The 18,073-nt window shown below is 40.1% G+C and overlaps 1 protein-coding gene across 8 annotated transcripts in view; it reads left to right on the forward strand.

The window, feature by feature from the left end:
* The first annotated feature begins 308 nt into the window (after positions 1-308).
* Positions 309-18,073, forward strand: part of PCNX1 (pecanex 1) — a 209,014-nt gene continuing 191,249 nt past the window's right edge. For 5 of the 8 annotated variants that reach the window (XM_034937741.3, XM_055097746.2, XM_055097747.2 and 2 more), the window contains exon 1: positions 582-853. In XM_034937741.3, the coding sequence (XP_034793632.1) occupies positions 701-853 (153 nt within the window). In that variant the 5' untranslated portion in view covers positions 582-700. Of the gene's footprint in view, positions 854-18,073 lie in introns of all 8 variants that reach the window. The other 3 variants (XM_034937738.3, XM_034937744.3, XR_010109817.1) reach the window with 2 other exon arrangements.

Raw genomic sequence — 18,073 nt, forward strand, 5'->3', positions numbered from 1 at the left:
CTGGAGTCAAGATCTGTTAGTTTCGGAGTCAGAAAGACCCCGTTTAGAGACTCGGTGAACTTGCCAGGGGGCCTACCACGGGCAGAATGGGGTCATCCGGACCAGCCAGCCGCGTCTCAGCCACCTCCGCAGCACCCGGGGCCCTGAACCCCGGCCGCGTTGACGCGCGCTTCTCCCGGACGTCGGCAGGAGGCGCCCGCGGCGGACCAGGCGCGGCGCGCACCGTAGCCGGCCCAGGGGGCGGAGGGAGCGGAGAGGAGGAGCTGGAGGGGGCGCGGCTTCCTCTCGGTCGCTCCCTGGCGCCGGGCCTCTTTCTCTGCCTGGCCCAGGGCTGGCGGCCGGCGGGGGTCGCGGCGGCGGCAGCGGGGGCGCTGGCGGGCCGCGGGTGGCGGGGGCCGGGCCGCGGCTCCGGGTGTTAGGAGACAAGATGGCGGCGGCGCTCAGAAGGCCGGTCTCCTCCTCTCCGCCGTCCTCCGCCCCGCCGCTCGCCGCCTCCTCCTCTCGGGTCTCCTCCTCCTCGTTCGCTGCCTCCTCCTCCTCCTGCAGCAGCACCAGCGACCGCCGAAGCGCCGGCTCGCTCACCCGGAGCTCCGGAGGTGGATAGACGGGGCAGCTGCAGGCTCCGGCGACCGAGGCCGAGCTGGGGCCGGGGCGGGGACGGCGGCGGCGGCGGCGGCGACGGCGGCGGCGCCGGGTGGGGATGGGGTCGCAGACGCTGCAGATCCTCCGACAGGGGGTGTGGGCCGCGCTCAGCGGGGGCTGGTACTACGACCCGCACCAGGCCACCTTCGTGAACGCGCTGCACCTCTACCTGTGGCTCTTTCTGCTGGGCCTGCCCTTCACCCTCTACATGGTGAGTGTGGGGGCGGGGAGCGGGTGGCTCCTTCCCCGCGAGCCGGTGGGGAGATGCTGGGGTCGCGCCCTCTTCCTCTTCCACAGGGTCTCGTCCCCCGGGGGCCGCCACCCTCTCGGTGTGAGGCTCCCCGCCCCCACTGCGTGCTCCCACTCCTCTCTTCGGGGCTTTCCCGGTTTCGGAGGTGACACGAGCAACGAGCCCACGGCAACCCGCGCCGGCCGCCCCCGCCCGCTCACTGGGAAGCGGCAGCGTCCTAGGCCCCTTCTCGGGGTTCCCTCCTGCGGCCACTCGGCTAGGCCGTCCCCGCCGGGGCCCCCCGCCCGTGGGGCTGTGTGGCAGGCGCCGAGCGCTCTGCGCCTTTAGGGGACGCCGCATCCATCCTTGGCACGCTGGGTTCCTCGGGCGCCCGGCATCCGGCACTGCCCGCCCCCGCCGCGGCCCTCGTCCGGGGCTCCCGGGAGAGGCCGCCCGCCGCCTCGCCGCTAATCCGCGTGCGGAGCCCCGGGAGCGCGGGGGACCGTGCGGCTCTGCTCCGAGTGTGTGTGTGGGTCGTCCGGGCTCGTCCTCCAGGGGTCCTGGGTGGTGGCTGAAAACCCGGCTCGGAACCTTCCTGCCTCTAAAAAACCGTTGTTGTGCTTCGCAGCGGTTCTTCTCTGTTCGGCCCCGTGGCCGGTGGCCGTGGTGCTTCCTGGCCTCCCTGGGGGGAGGGAGCGGGGAGATACGGGGAATCTGGCTGGCATTTCAGCAGATTTGTTTGGGTTGGTTCAAGGCCTTTGGCGGATAGGAGTAGGGAGAGTACTGCCTGTTGCTGAATTCGGTGCGATCAGCTTCTCTGAATCATCTGTGTTTTTAAAGCAACATTGAAAGTTGTTAAGCGCAGTTTTTAAAGCACAGGTTAGGGTGGGGCGTTAGGGAAACTCGTGTGGACAGAGATGTTACTTAAAGCTTCATATATAAAATTTTAAAGTAGTCAGAGGGGAGGAAAGGATCTGAACTTTTTATTTTAGGAGAGTTCCTTTGAATGTATTTCTGCTAACTTTGAGGTTCTTTGTGGAGCTAGAGACAGGGTGCTGAGTTAGAAAATCCCGGAGTACCACTATGAGAAGTGCAAAAGGTGAGGACACCCAATTCTTCCCTAAGTGAAGTTCAGTTTCACTAATTGGCAGGAAAAGTGTCTGCTTGAGGGAAGATGTGCTAAATTTCACATTCTCAAGCAGATTCACATTTTTCGTTGAAATTGTTTTGAAGGGATTTATTGTTTGAGGTTAAAAAAAAAAGCCATTAAGAAATGCTGATGGCTTGTGGCTTATTTTATTAGGGGGACTTGTTCAGTCTTGTTGCATTCTGAAATTTTATCGTGAAGTGTTATAATTTTCAATTAATTTTGGCCTAGGGAGTTCTATTTGCACTACTATACCTTCCAGGAATATGACATCATTAACGAACGGGTTAATTACTTTGGGTTTAAGAATCCTCAGGCTGTCACAAAATTTTCAAAGCAAATTTCTTCTATGTCCAGAAGAATTGTAGATTTAAAACTGAAAATGATTTTTGAGAGGTAAGGATTAGTTGCTGGGTCCAGTGTAAGATTTCTTTTTTAACACTTGTAGTAAACTGTGTGGTCATGGTTAAGTCTCTTTGTGTAATTAGCAAATGTTACTGAAAGAATATTAGAGCAAATGGAAACCAGTACATTGAGTTTACTTCCTTCATTTTGGGAGTTCAGTTAAACTGAATTCTCACATATTTGAGTGTCTACCATGTACTAGACACTTTCTGAGATTGCTTCTGACTTATCTCAATTAATGGCAGTCCCACTCTTCCCAAACCAGAAGGTGCTGAGCTGTTCTTAATCAGTTCAGACCTTTACCTGAAATGGATAATAAGATGGAGAGCCTTGAGAAATGAACTTCCAAAGTTCAGTACATGCAGTTAGCATGACTGCTAGTTTTAGAGTTCTCAGCCACTTATTGCTTATGAGCAATAAGGGCTATATCTTCAAAACCCAACTAGACGACGACTCCTCACTCCTCCTCCTCCTCCCCCTTCCCCTTCCTCCTCCTCCTCCTCCTCCTCCTCCTCCTCCTTCTTCTCCTCCTCCTCCTCCTCTCACCACCACCATCATCATCACGGCCATCATCATTCCCTTGGTTCGTCACCATTCTCTCTCCTGGATTATTGCAGTACTTTAATGAGGTTCAATGCTTTTGTTCTTTATTCTCCACACAGACGCCTCTGTGATTCTTTCAGATCATGTCATTCTTCTGCTCTCAGGGCCTGCCCTCTCGTGTGTCTCTCTTGTCTCAACCACACACACATTTGCCGCCTTACTCTTCTTGCCAAGAAGTATGTTCCCGCTCCAGCGCCTTTGCGCTTGCTTTTCCCTCTGTCTGGATGACTCCTCTTTTCCAGATACCTGTGTGGCTGCTCCACTTTTTGCAGGTTCTCGTATACGTGAGGCTTTCTCTGATAGCCTATGTGAAATAGCAACTTCCCCAGCTCTCACAACACTCCGTAGCCCACCTTTTAAAATAGTATGGTATTTATTCCTAACTGATATCTATTTATTTGTTTTTATGTCTTTCTTATCTTATTAGAATATAAGCTCTGAGAGGGCAGGAACTTAGTTTCGTTCACTGCTGTATTTTTAGGACCTAGATTAGTGTAAAGCACATGTAGTACTCCGATGAATGATTGAGAAGTGCACAAGACACAGCTTCTGCTTTCAAGGAACTTAAAATCTAGCCTGGGGGTAATGAGTTGTTACTGTTAGAACTGCTAGGAAAGGGTAAGTAAAGAGGGACCCTGATCTTATAGTCAGGGGATGAACCCTAGACCAGGGGTGGTCAGGACAGAGAATTTGTAAACATTTTAGGAAACATACTAGTAAAAGGTAGATAGTTTGAAGTATACACCAAAAATAAAGCAAAATCCAACATTTTGTGTTAAAATCTCAGACAGCCATAGGTTATTATTTGCATGCTCTTACAATAATAACTGTAAGTGATAATGACTATTTTAAAAGTACATGTATAGGTTCTTTAACCCCGTGACCTCATGAGGTTTTGCTGTTAGTAGGCAAGTTGTGAGCTGGGATTTACACAGAGCTTTCTGAAGGCAAAGTCACTGTACAGGCTGCCTTTTATTTATTCCCCCCTAAAAAGTGCCTAAATCTGTGGAGAGATCGTACATTAAGTTAGGAAACAGTCTTAGGACTTTCTTTATAGGATTCAAACACTTTTGGTGTCTATTTAGGAGCGTTTGTGGATACTTTGAAAGGTGGACTCTATATACATCAACTAGTTAAAAATCTTTTAAGTAGTGAAAATGAAGAAAAAATTTTTGCTTCTTAATTCTGATTGTCCTGTCTGTTTCCGTTAAGGTACTCATTCTTTTTTATCTAGTTACAGTGATTTTTGTACATGTCACAGATGATGAGATTTTTGGGGGTGAGTGGCATTTTTGTATGGTGGAAAGCAGATTGGAATTAGTGTCTTGATTTTTGAATCTTGGCTTTGTTATTGATTGTGTGTCCTGTGGGCAAGACTCCACCTTTCTGAACCTTGATTTACTCATTTGTGAGATATTTCATGGGTGTTTTTCAAGAAAATATTTATGAAATAGAAGAAATTATTTACCTTCAGAATGGCCTTCAGTAAATGTCATTTGAAAAAATGGCTAATTGGAAGTGTTTCCTCTATAATGCTGTATGATTGTAGGAGACTAAATAGCTCTGGATTATTAAGTCAAATCATTTTCATAACATATTGCTCAATATATTGTTTTCCTCTATAAAGCAATATATCCCTAGGTGATGAAATAGAACATTAAAATTTATGGCTGGGCGCGGTGGCTCACGCACTTTGGGAGGCCGAGGCAGGCAGATCACGAGGTCAGGAGATCCAGACCATCCTGGCTAACACGGTGAAACCCCGTCTCTACTAAAAAAACAAAAAATTAGCCGGGCATGGTGGCGGGTGCCTGTAGTCCCAGCTACTCGGGAGGCTGAGGCAGGAGACTGTTGTGAACCTGGGAGGCAGAGCTTGCAGTGAGCCAAGATTGTGCCACTGCACTCCAGCCTGGGCGACAGAGCGAGACTCTGTCTCAAAAAAAAAAAAGAAAAAAGAAAAAAAAGAACGTTAAAATGTATTACGTAAGTGGTTCCCAGACTCCTCCAGTTGACATCAGAATCACTTGACAATGTTAATGATGTGCAAGCCCTTTCTTATTCGGTAGATCTGGAGTGTGGCCTATTGATTTGTATTTTATAAACATTCTAAGTAAGTTTAAATAACTTGATCAATATTCCTAACTCCCAGCCCCTGACTGACATCCAGCTGCTACTCAACATACCTCTTGGCTGTCTCACAGGCATCCCAAAAGTATCATGCCCAAAAGCTTCTGAATTCCCCCCTAAACAACACTGCCACAAAATGTTTTTCCTCACTCTGTCATGTTAGTTAATGGCACTGTCTTGTATCTAGTTGCTTATCCCCCACCCCTTGCTTTTGAGCAAATCTTACCACTTTCTGCTCAGAGGAAAAGACATAAATCTGTGTCATTCTTTTAAATATTCTTTAAAGATTTTCTTTGGCACTTAGAAAAAAATCCAGAATCTTTATTAAGCCACCAGAGCTTATTCTGCCTTTGTTTACAGTTTGTGCAGTTTTCCCACTGTGCTGTAGTCACACTGGCCTTTCTGTTACTTTAGCCCACTGAGCCTTTTCCTCCTGTGAGACCTTTGCACGTGTTGTGCCTTCTGAAAGGATACTCTTCCTTCTTGCTCTTTGCAAGGCTGGCTGCTACTTAATCTTTAGGGCTGGACTTCAGTATTATCCCCTCACAGAGGCTGAGCCTGATAACCATAAATAGGTTCCCTCTCTTTTTTTTTCATCATTCCATTCCATAACTTTCTTCCATAGCACTTAACACAAACATATATTTTTTGTTTGTTTACTTGTTTGTCCTCTCGAACATCCTCCACTTCCATATCTTGTAAGTTCCATGAGGGCAGGGGTCAGGTCTGATTTACTACTCATCAGTGTTTATCAAGTGTCTGCATGACTGCTTGGCTCATATTAGGATCTGAAGAAGTATTTGTTGAATGAATTCTTTATTATACATGTGAAGCTTTTTTAGACTTGTTAACTGATGTAGAATAGTTGGAGGTGGAGGGAGGATTGTGGTAGGCTGTATCATATGGTGGAGCTGCTTACTTAGGGGTTAGGTTCGGTGTCAGTCTCTAAGACAAAAATCAAATATAAAATTACTGAAAAATCAAATACAAAATGACCCTTGAAAAACACTTAAGTCATTGAAAGTGCAGTACGTACGGCTTTTTGTGCATACAGCTGTGTGGTTATACATACATACATGATATATACAGTAATATATACCACATAAATCTGTGGAGAGATTATATTCAGACTAAATCATTAACAAAATTTATAAAGGTTTCAACATTTTCTTCCTAGTTGTCTTCATTGTTTTCTGTAACTGATCTTTGTCATCTTTAGAATGATATATCTTTTATTAGTGAGGATTACTCTGAAGCTCTCAGGTCATTTTCTTTCCCCCAATTTAAAAGTATTTAAAGATCATTTTAAACAAGATTTAGTTAGGGTGACTAAAACAGGGATTTTCATATTTTAAAATTTATATTTCTCTAAAAGTTTAGATCAAGCTAGAAAAGTTACTGTGCTATAAATTAGCAATTTATATTGCTATTGCATATTGTACATATGATTTTTAAGTATTATTTTCTGCATCCTTTAGGGGAAGGTTAATGACTAGTGGATGGCCTGTTTAGATCTATTAGCCTGTGCCCTTTACCAGTATTTTCAATATTTAGGATCAAAGTGAGTCTAATTATTTCCATAACTGGTCATGGCACAGATATAACTCTTATCTATTATATTACCTATAATAAATTAAGGGTACACTGTCCAAAGATGGTTTACACAGAAAACCATCTACCACATGTTCTCACTTATAAGTGGGAGTTAAACATTTGGATACCCACAGATACAAAGAAGGGAACAATAAATACTGGGGATTCCAAAAGCGGGTAGGGGGCGAGGGTTGAAAAGCTATACATTGGCTATTGTGTTCACTACTTGGGTGACAGGATCATTAGAAGCCAAACCTCAGCATCACTTAATATGCCTATGTGACAAACCTGCACATGTACCTTGCTGAATCTAAAGGAAAAAAGAAAATTAGACCTCCAAGAAAGCAGCCATATTTGTCAATTTGTAGAAAAGTGTATTAATTTACAAAAAAAGCAGTTGATTTATAAAATGTTCTGTCTTTTGTTACGTAAAGGTGGAGTGTTTTCTCCCACTTGAAAATTACTCCAAATCATAAAATCATTTGGTAATTGGAAAACTAGGAAAGTTTCTATTTTTTTTTCTAGCCTTTGAATACACAGATTCAGTCAGGTAATTTGCTTTCTCTAGCTGACTTTACTGAGAGTTAAATCTTTCAACATTTTATTAAAGAATTTTCAAACATATAGGAAAGTTGAGAAAATTGTACCCACCACCTGGATTCTGTGTTTTTAAATATTGTGTCTCTATCTGTTTTATTCCTCTATCTGTCCACCCTTTTTTAGGGAGATGCATGTAAAGTAAGTTACATTTCTATACAAATCACCCCTAAACTCTTCAGCAGGTGCATTGTCAGGTAGGTTCTAAAGGCACAATCTTCAGTGAACCATTCGATGAGTTTTGATAAATGCACACGTTTGCGTAGTGTAGACTTGGCATGTTGTCGAATATCAGCGTCACTCCAGATAGTTTCTGCTTGACCTTCTGAGTCAGTCCTCTCATCCTTGTTCTGACTTTTTTTCATTATAAATTAGTTTATCCTGTTCTAGAGTTTCATATAAATGGAATCATGTAGCACATGCTTTGTGTAAGCCACCTTCACTCAGCATAACGTGGTTGAGATTAATCCATGGTGTTGTATCAGTAGCTTTTTTCCTTTTTATTGCTGAGTAATATTCCTTTGTGTGACTGTGCTACAGTTTGCTCACCTTTATCCATTCCCGTGTAGATGAGCAGCTAGGCTCTTCCCAGTTTTTGGCTACTATATGTAAAGATGCCAACATGAGGATAGGTTTTATCAGAACTCAAAGACACTGGAAAACTTTACGGAATCTCAAAACCCTTTTCTCTTTCCAAATAAGACCATGTTTTAATTTAAAAATCTTTTTCAGCTGTTCTGATTTAGTTGTCTAAATCAGAAATTATAAATAAGTAAAAAGAAAATACAGCCATTGGTAATTCCATCACCCCTGTCTGTAGAACATTTTAGTAACCAAAATATATTTGGAGTTTTAAATACTTCTTTGATTACAAAAATGGGCTCATAGAATTCATACTGTTTTCAAGTCTCCTATTTTCACTTTAAATTATGAGTGTTTCCATGGGTGGGGTAAGTGGCTTTTTAATAGCTCTGCAGTAGATCATATGTGTTACAGTTTAATCATTTCCCTCTTACTGGTTATGTAAGTCATTTCCAGGTTTTAGCTATTTAGAAAACAGTAGGGTGAATACTCTTGTAGTTAAATATTTGTACTAGTATTTTGTATAAATTCCTAAAAATAGACTTGTTGGATTATCTTCTTTGATAAATACTCATTTTACAAATACTGAGTGAATCTTTATATTGAGAGAGAACATAAATATGAGAATGAGAAATGGGTAGATAATGCAGGGTTCCTGGAATACAAAATAGGATTGTGGTCCAGAAAGCACATGTGTTAAAGGATTATCCTCAGAGCAGGAAGGAAGGAGGAAAGGATGAAGGGATAAAGGATGAAGGATGAAGGGATAAATCATGGAGGAAGGGATAAACAGTTCATGGGAAAAGTTGAGGTTCATCTTTTATGATTTATGTAATCTCCTTAGAGGACAAAGTGAGTGTGTTCTGTTGAGAGTGAAAGAGGAGGTGAGGAGGATATTTAAGGTTTGAGGGAGATCCCCCAAATGTGACATGCTATTCTTACTTTTGGTGAGTGGAAAAGTGAACTATCAAGGGATGGTAGGATTGTTGAACAATTTTGAAGGTATCTTTGAGATTGGAGAACATGAATTCAGAGTGTCGAAGAGGAATGTTCAGGAGAGAAATTTGGGGTAAAATTTACTTGCAAGTTATCAGCATATAGATCTTCTGGGAAGAAAGTTTATCTCATTAAAAAGAAAATGGCCTTGGACAGAATTCCAAGGCCTAAACAGCATTTAGAAATCAGCAAAGGAAGACAGAGTTGTAAAATGAAGACGAAAAAAGAGCCAGGGAAAGAGAGTACAGGCGTACCTTGGAGATATTGCAAGTTTGGTTCCAGATCACTGCGATAAAGCGAATATTGCAATAAAATGAGTCACAAATTTTGTGGTTTTCCAGTGCATATAAAAGTTATATTTACATTATGCTGTAGTCTAAAAGTGTGCAGTACCATTGTGTCTAAAAATACAATGTATATACCTTAATTAAAAAATACATTATTGCTTAAAAATATGCCAAGGATTATCTGAACCTTCGGCTAGTTGTCATTTTTTTGCTGGTGAAGGGTCTTGCCTAAGTGTTGTTGACAGACCAGGGGGTGACTGTTGAAGGTTGAGGTGGCTGTGGCAATTTCTTAAAATAAGACAACAATGAAGTTTGCAACATCAATTGACTCTTCTTTTCATGAAAGATTTATCTGTACGTGTAATGCTGCTTGATAGCGTTTTACCCACAGTAAAACTTCTTTCAAAATTGGAGTCAGCTGTCTCAAATCCTGTTACTGCTTTGTCAGCTAAGTTGATGTAATATTCTAGATCTTTTGTTGTCATTTCAACAGTGTTCACAGCGTCTTCGCCAGGAGCAAATTGGATCTCAGGAAATCACTCTCTCTGCTCACCCATAAGAAGCAACTCCTCATCTTTTCAAGTTGTATCATGAGATTACAGCAATCCAGTCACATCCTCAGGCTCTACTTCCAATTCTAGTTCTCTTTCTGTTTTCACCACATCTGTGGGACTTCCTCCACTGAAGTCTTAAACCCCTCAAAGTTATCCATGAGGGTTGGAATAAACTTCTTCCAAACACCTTGTCAACGTTAATATTTCTACCTCCCATGAATCATGTATGTTCTTAATGGCATCTAGAATGGTGAGACCTTTCCATAAGGTTCTCAGTTTACTTCATCCAGATCCATCAGAGGAATCACTGTCTGACAGCCTTATGAAATGTATTTCTTAAATACTAAGACTTGATAGTCAAAATTACTCCTTGATCCATGGGGCTGGAGAATAGATGTTGTGTTAGCAGGCATGAAAACAACATTAATTTTCTTCTATGTCTCCATCAGAGCTCTTGGATAACTAGGTACCGTGTCAAGGAGCAGTAGTATTTTGAAAGGAATCTTTTTTTCAGACCAGTAGGTCTCAAAGATGGGGTTAAAATATTTAGTAAACCATGCTGTAAACAGATGTGATGTCTTCTGGGCTTTATTGTTCCATTTATAGAACACAGGCAGAGTAAATTTGGAATAATTCTTAAGGGCTCTTGGATTTTTGGAATGGCCAATGAGCATTGACGTTAACTTACAGTCACCAGTTGCATTAGACACTAACAAAAGAGTCAGCCTGTCTTTTGAAGCTTTAAAGCCAGATATTGACTTAACCTTCTCTGGCTATGAAAGTCCTAGATGGCATATTCTTCCAGAAGGTTGTTTTATCTACACCAAAAATCTGTTGTTTGGTGTAGCCACCATCAGTGATCTTAGATCTTCTGGATAACTTGCTGCAGCTTCTACATCGGCACTTGCTGCCTCATGTAAACTTTTATGTTATGGCAACAACTTTAACCTCATGAACCAACTTCTGCTAGAGTCAGACTTTTCTTCAGCTTCCTCACCTCTTAGCCTTCATAGAATTGAAGAGAGTTGGGGCCTTGCTGTGGATTAGGCTTTTGGCTTAATTAAGGGAATGTTGTGGCTGGTTTGATCTTCTATTCAGACCACTCAAACTTTCTCCATATCAGCAATGTTATTTATTTGTGTGTTCACTGGAGTAGCACTTGTAATATTCTTCAAGAACTTTTCCTTTGCATTCAGAACTTGACTTTTGGTGCATGAGGATTAGCTTTCTACCTGTCTTGGCTTTTGATGTGCCTTTCTCACTAAATTTAATCATTTCCAGCTTTTTGTTTAAAGTGAGAGAAATGTGACTCTTCCTTTCACTTGAACACTCTTTACTATCGTCTGTGGGCAAGGTTGATGGTACTCCTATCAACAAATCTTTGATTTTACTATTTTATTTTAGAATTTACACTATTGTAATTCTAAAATAGTAAAATCAAAGATTACTGATTACAGATCACTGTAACAGATATAATAAAGAAAAAGTATGAAATATCGAAGAGTTACCAAAATGTGACACACAGACAAAGTGAGCACATGCTGTTGGAAAAATGGTGCTGATAGAGACATGCTCCACAGAGGTGTCACAGCTTTTCAGTTTGTACAAAATGCAGTATCTGTGAAGCACCATAAAGCTAAGCACAACATAAGATCTGCCTGCATTTTGCAGAGGAGAATGGTTAAAAATGCCAAATTTTCTTCTAGGACTAGGTAGTGCTAATTTAAATCTCTGTCAACAGTATTGAGAGTACTTGTTTTCCCACTCTCACATAACACTTTTCCAAAACAGGGTGTTATTGTTATCAATTTCTTATTCAATGGAGTGTTCGTTTGTTGGTGGTTTTTTGGTTTTTTTTTTTTAGACAAAGTCTTTTTCATCGCCCAGGCTGGAGTACAGTGGTGTGATAATAACTCCCTTCAGCTTCAAACTCATAGGCTCAGTGGATCCTCCTGTCTCAGCTTTCTGAGTAGCTGGGACTGCAGGCCTGTGCCACCACAACTAGCTACTTTTTAAAATTTTTTTGTTGAGGCGGGGATCTTGGTATGTTGCCCAGGCTGGTCTCAAACTCCTGGCCTCAAATGATCATTCTGCCTCAGCCTCCAGAGTCACTGGGATTACGGGCATGAGCCACTGCACCCGACTCAATGGACTATTTAATGAAACATTCAGTAATAAGTGTCAGTAATATTTTGTCCTTGACAGTAGACAGAATTTTTCTTGAAGTATTTTTTAAATTTCAACTTTTTTAGTCCAAATTAAGGATGCGTACTGCACTAACATATTGCATAAGAAATTTGATCTGATTTTTCCTATTCTTTGTAATTAATTTTCACAGCAAGCAACTGACAAGCAGAAATGTTTCTTTGAGAGAGACTGAGTGCCTCCTTCTGTTAGTTATCTGAGTTAAATGATTTTCCTGTGTCTCTTAGGAAAGCTGGAGGGGCTAAGAATTTTTTGGCAGGTGAGTTGAGACACCTGAGAGTAATAACGCTAGAATAGCACAGACTAATAATATGGAGAAGAGAAGATTACAACAAACATTCTATAGAGTTGATTGCTGTTGACTTCTTTAGCATATAGATGAACTTTACTAAATCCATATAGATGAACTTTACTAAATACCTAAATACTGTAGATGAAATAAGTAGCTACTGATTCTGGTTCCTCTGGTTTCTCTGCTTGCCCCCCCCCCACCACCAAATAGGAGATGCTTTATTTGGTAGAATTGTAAAACAGTTCAGAGTTGTTCTTTTATCCCTGGAACCTGAGCAGTTGCATCTTTTATAACTTGCACTGTCAGTGCTAGTTGCTTTGTGTTACAAGAAAGAAAAGAAAACTTAGGGAAAAGGAAGTCATTTCCTTTGAGGTTTTAAGGAGGAAAAAAAAGTTGCATTCTGTAGAGCTTTGAACGAGCCAAATAGAACCCTGAGCGCCAACTGCCCTGAGAACAGGCAGGAAGATTAATCACAACTTTGAGAAGCTTGAATCACGTGTCTGGCTGTTTTCCTTTTCCTACCCCTCCTCACTCCTTGTTTGAGCGTTGTCTAGACATATACTCAACAGATCTAATTATTGCAGTTGTCATCTTTAAAACTTTACATTTTGTTATAATTTTAGATTTACAGACAAGTTGCAAAGATAGAGTTCCTGTATACCCTTCACCCAGTGTCCTCTAATACTAAAATGTTACATAACCATGGTTTCAAAAAATTAGAAATTAACATTAGTGCAATGCTATTAATGGACTATACACTTTATTTGGATTTCATCAGTTGTACTTTTTCTGTTTCAAGATCCTTCAGTCCAGGACACTGTGTTGCATTTAGTATCATCTTTAGTATGGCTTTCTTCTTTTCCCCTAACAGGCTAGAATTCTGTTCTTTGAGGATGTATACAATTTGTCAAATGTATCTTATGAGAAAAATTTGCAAAAGGTTTTACATCTATGATAGATACATTTTAGATGGACAAAAGAGAGGGAGAGTATTCTGAATATTTTTGAATAACCTAATACAGGCTAACCATTAACCTATATTAGGCTATTTTAAAACTGAGGTATTTTACATATGACAAATTTTGTAAAATGAAATAATTCTAAGATGAAAAAGACTAGAGCTCATTTATGACAGTATGGACACCTGTCTCTTGGCTCCCTGTATAATGCTGTTTTTACTAATTTATAAATTGAGGCTATGAGACAAGTACACAGCCATATTATAAGGTAGAATGTGACTAATGCCTTGTGTGTCATAAAGTGCTCAGGAATTGGAAGGAGGATGTAATTATTTCCTAGAATGCTTTATGCAGAGGATATTCATACATTCAGAACCTTCACTGTGTGCTGGGCGCTGTGGTAGGCCTTATGGTGGGACCTTTATGAGGTTATTTGTGCTGGAATAGTGTTTCCACAATCTTCCCACTGGGCAAATTAATCTTTGTTCTGGGGAAAAGATTGTTAGTTAAAAGAATGTATGTTCTTGGATGTAGTGTTTTGCTCTGCTTAAGTATTCTAATTTATCTAACACATTAAGGGTTTCTCAGTGAGTTATTTCTTAGCTTCTGAGAATATTATTTATAACATTCCTGGTATGTATCTGGAATGGTTAAAAGAAATGATATAAAAACAAACAATTCAGAAAACCTAAATAAACCAATTTCATTTTCACTCAGCAGTATTTATGCCACAAATATACATTACACGTAATTTCCACAAGCCTCACAGACCCTCATGACCCTCATGACAAAACTGAAATGAACTTGGATGGGGAATAAAGAGGAATTTTGGGTTGTTTTTGGCATTTTACTAATGAAATCCTCAATTTCATATGTATTTGATTTATATATCAAGCAGTCCTCCCATCTGAGCCTCCTGAGTAGCTAGGACTACAGGTGTGAACCAACATGCCAGGCTAATTTTTGAATTTTTGTAGAGATAAGATCTCCCTATGTTGCCCAGGCTGGTAAAGATATTTTCAAAGTGAGAATAAAGATAGCTAATCTTAACGAAAATATGCTTTGTTATCAAAAATCTTACTTTACTCCCTTAATGTCACAGTATTGAATATTGAAGAATACCAGGATGTGTTATTGAAAAATATACTTAAAATACTTTAAATATACTTGAAGTGATCTTTTTTCAATTTCTGAATATGAAGATTTTCAAATGTACAAGAAAATTGAAAGAATGCTTCATCTAGATTCCACTATTATGAACGTTTTTGAAAAATCACATTTGTTTCAACTATATAAAGATGCATGGTATTTATCTGTACATACTCTGTCTCTCTCACACATATCTGACTCAGTTGACAGTATGTTGCAAACATTATGACACATCACCCCCTAAATGCTTCAGGCAATATTTTTAATTTGTCTATTGGTACATTTGGAGGGGGAGTTGTTTTTCAAAATGTATGTCGGGATAGGTGATTCTGATGGCCATTCCAAGTTAACAGTCACTGTGCTGGGAGGTCTGTTATTTGTGAATGCCTGAAAACATCTTATTATTTCCTACTTAGGTTTTAGTTTAACTCATCTCCCTTTTTCAGCACTGAAGAAATTGCTGAGTAACTGATTCTGGCGATAATGTACACTTTTATGGTATGGATAATAGTACAACTTATATAGTGCTTTTTACCCAGTATGGTGTATTTATGGAGCATTTCACCCTTAAGTTAAAAATCCTTTGTTAAGTTTTTGTCATGAAAATAATACTAGTTGTAGAAATTATTCCAGACAGTAATTAAGTATATATAGAAAACATCAATTTTAAAAAAATCTTTAATAGGTATTAGACAAAAACATGAATTTTTTTCTTGCAAACCTTTAATAGGTATTAGATGAAAACATGAATTTTTTTACATACCTTTAATAGGGGAGAATTTTATAGCATGGAGAAAACCGGTAAATGTGAATACTATATATTTTAAGGTTATGTAATAAAAATAGGGGAAATGTTATAAATAAAATAAAAAGTCTTCTGTTCTCTATCATCCACGCTACCAGTTCACATGCCTCAGAGATAATCGTTGTTTCCTCTTGGTAGTGTATATATACAAACATATATTCATATATGTATGTACTTGAAATAGCCAATGGGATTATATTTGTGTTGCAGGATCCACTGAAGTACATGTAACTCTTCTTCATTTTTTGAACCATTTTAGAGTAATCCATTGTATAAATTATTGGTTCCCTAGTGGGGGACATTTAGGTCATTACCTTTTTTTTTTTTTTTTTTTTTGCTAGTGCAAACAATGCTGGGCAATATATTAGTGAACACTTACGTATATAAGACTTGTGGGATTTGTAGCATTAGTTTATAAAAATTACTGGGTCAAACAGTATGCACATTTAAAATCAAACTAGATGTTGCCAAATAATACCTCAAACAAATCTACCAATTTATATTCTCTCCAGGATGTGAAAGTATCTGTTTCCTTTTGTTTGTACCAACATTGGTTATTATGAATCTTTCTCAATGTGATAGTGTAAAATGGCATCTTGTTTTAATCTATGTTTCCTTAATCATGAATTCTTTGAGTATCTTTTCATATGCTTAGTAGACACACACACATGTCTCTTTTCTTTTAACTGCCTTTTGTATATTTTGTCCTTTTCTGAAACGTTGTTTTTCTAAGTGATTTGTGAGAGTTCTATGTATATGTAAAAATTAGTTATTGTGGTTTATTAAAGATTTCCCCTATTTTTATTATATAACCTTAAAATATATAGTATTCACATTTACCAGTTTTCTCCATGCTGTAAAATTCTGCTCTATCAAAGGTTTGTAAAAAAATTCATGTTTTCATCTAATACCTATTAAGGGCTTATAAGAAAAAAATTCATGTTTTTGTCTAATATCTATTAAAGATTTTTTTAAAATTCATGTTTTCTTCCAATACTTTTAAAATATGGCAATAAATTTGCATGATTAAAAACCAACAAAACTCCAAAAGATGATGAAAGGTTGCCATTTTCTACCTGCACATGATCCTCCTGTTGTCCACTCGTGTACCACCTCCCACAAGAAACCACTATGAACAGTTTCTTGTGAATCCCACTGTAGCATAAAGATGAAAATTCAAATATATGTCTGCCTCTCCCCTACCATACTAGTGTATATACTGGCTTCCCCACCCCCTACTTAATATATCTTAAACATCTGTCCATCGGTAGCTAAGGGCTTCTTGAGTTGTTTTAATAGTGAATAGTATTCCATTGCCTGGATGTATTATTTAACCTGTTGCCAGCTGACAGATTTTTTTTTTTAACAGCCTTTGCTAACACAAAACATGCTGCAGTAAATAATTTGCACAGTCTTTTCACATGTGTCCAGGTACATTATTAAGATAAATTCCTATAAATAGGATTGCTTTGTCAAAGGGCTAATAATTCTGCAGTTTTGAAAGATACTGCCTAGGCTGGGCACTGTGGCTCACACCTGTAATCCCAGCACTTTGGGAGGCCGAGGCAGGCAGATTGCTTGAGTCCAGGAGTTCGAGACTAGCCTGGGCTCTATGGGGAAACCCTGTCTCTACAAAAAGTACAAAAAATTACCTGGGCATGTTAGTATGTGCCTGTAGTCCCAGCTACTTGGGAGGCTGAGGTGGGAGGATTGACTGAGCCTGGGAGGTCAAGACTATAGTGAGCCGAGATTGTGCCACTGCACTCCAGCCTGGGTGACACAGAGTGAGACTGTCTCAAAAAAAAAAAAAAAAGAAAAAGAAAAAGAAAAAACAGAAAAAAACCTACCAAATTGCCCTCAAGATATTTTAAAAGAAACCTGGTTTTAGAATGCATAGAAAAGTCTCAAAGATAGTGCAGAGAGATCCCGTATACACTGCATCCGGTTTCTCCTCTTGTTAACATCTTAGATTACTGTGGTGCATTTGTCACAACCAGTGAGCCAATACTGATACATCATTATTAACTTAAAGTTCATACTTTATTCAGATTTCTTTAGTTTTCACTTAATGTCCTTTTTCTGTTAGGTTCCATCCAAAACTTTTGATTTTAGTTTATTAATTTTGAACTAGTCATCTTATATAACTAGTTTATTCCTTCTTTTATTTTATTTTTGACACTGGGTCTAATTCTCTCACCCAGGCTGGAGTGCATGGCGTGATCATGGTTCACCACACCCTCCACTTCTCCGGGCTCAGGTGACCCTCCCACCTCAGCATCCTGAGTAGCTGGGCTGTAAGCACACACCCCACCACGCCTGGGTAATTTTTGTATTTTTTGTAAAGACAGGGTTTTGCTATGTTGCCCAGGCTGGTCTTGAGCTCCTGGGCTCAAGCAATCCACCCACATCAGCCTCCCAAACTGCTTGTTGGGATTACAGGCATGAGCCACTGCACCTGGCCTGAACTAGTTTATTCTTACATTGTTCTGTTGATTTTAAAGACATTTTCAGATATGCAATTATATTTGTAAATAACAGTTTTCACATCTGTTTTTTTTTTTTTAATTTTTTTATTGAGACAGAATCTCACTCTGTTGCCCAGACAGGAGTGCAGTGGTGCGATCTCAGCTCACTGCAACCTCCACCTCCTGGCTTCAAGTGATTCTCCTGCCTAAGACTCCCGAGTAGCTGGGATTACAGGCGTGCGCCACAATGTCCGGCTAATTTTTGTATTTTTAGTAGAGATGAGGTTTTGCCATGTTGGCCAGGCTGGTCTTGGACTCCTGACCTCAAGTGATCTGCCTGCTTCAGCCTCCCAAAGTGCTGGGATTACAAGCATGAGCCACGAAGCCCGGCTTGCGTTTTTACCTTATGTAATTGTTTTGCATGGTACCTTTACAT

This window comes from Pan paniscus, chromosome 15, assembly GCF_029289425.2.
Source record: "Pan paniscus chromosome 15, NHGRI_mPanPan1-v2.0_pri, whole genome shotgun sequence".
NCBI lineage: Eukaryota > Metazoa > Chordata > Mammalia > Primates > Hominidae > Pan > Pan paniscus.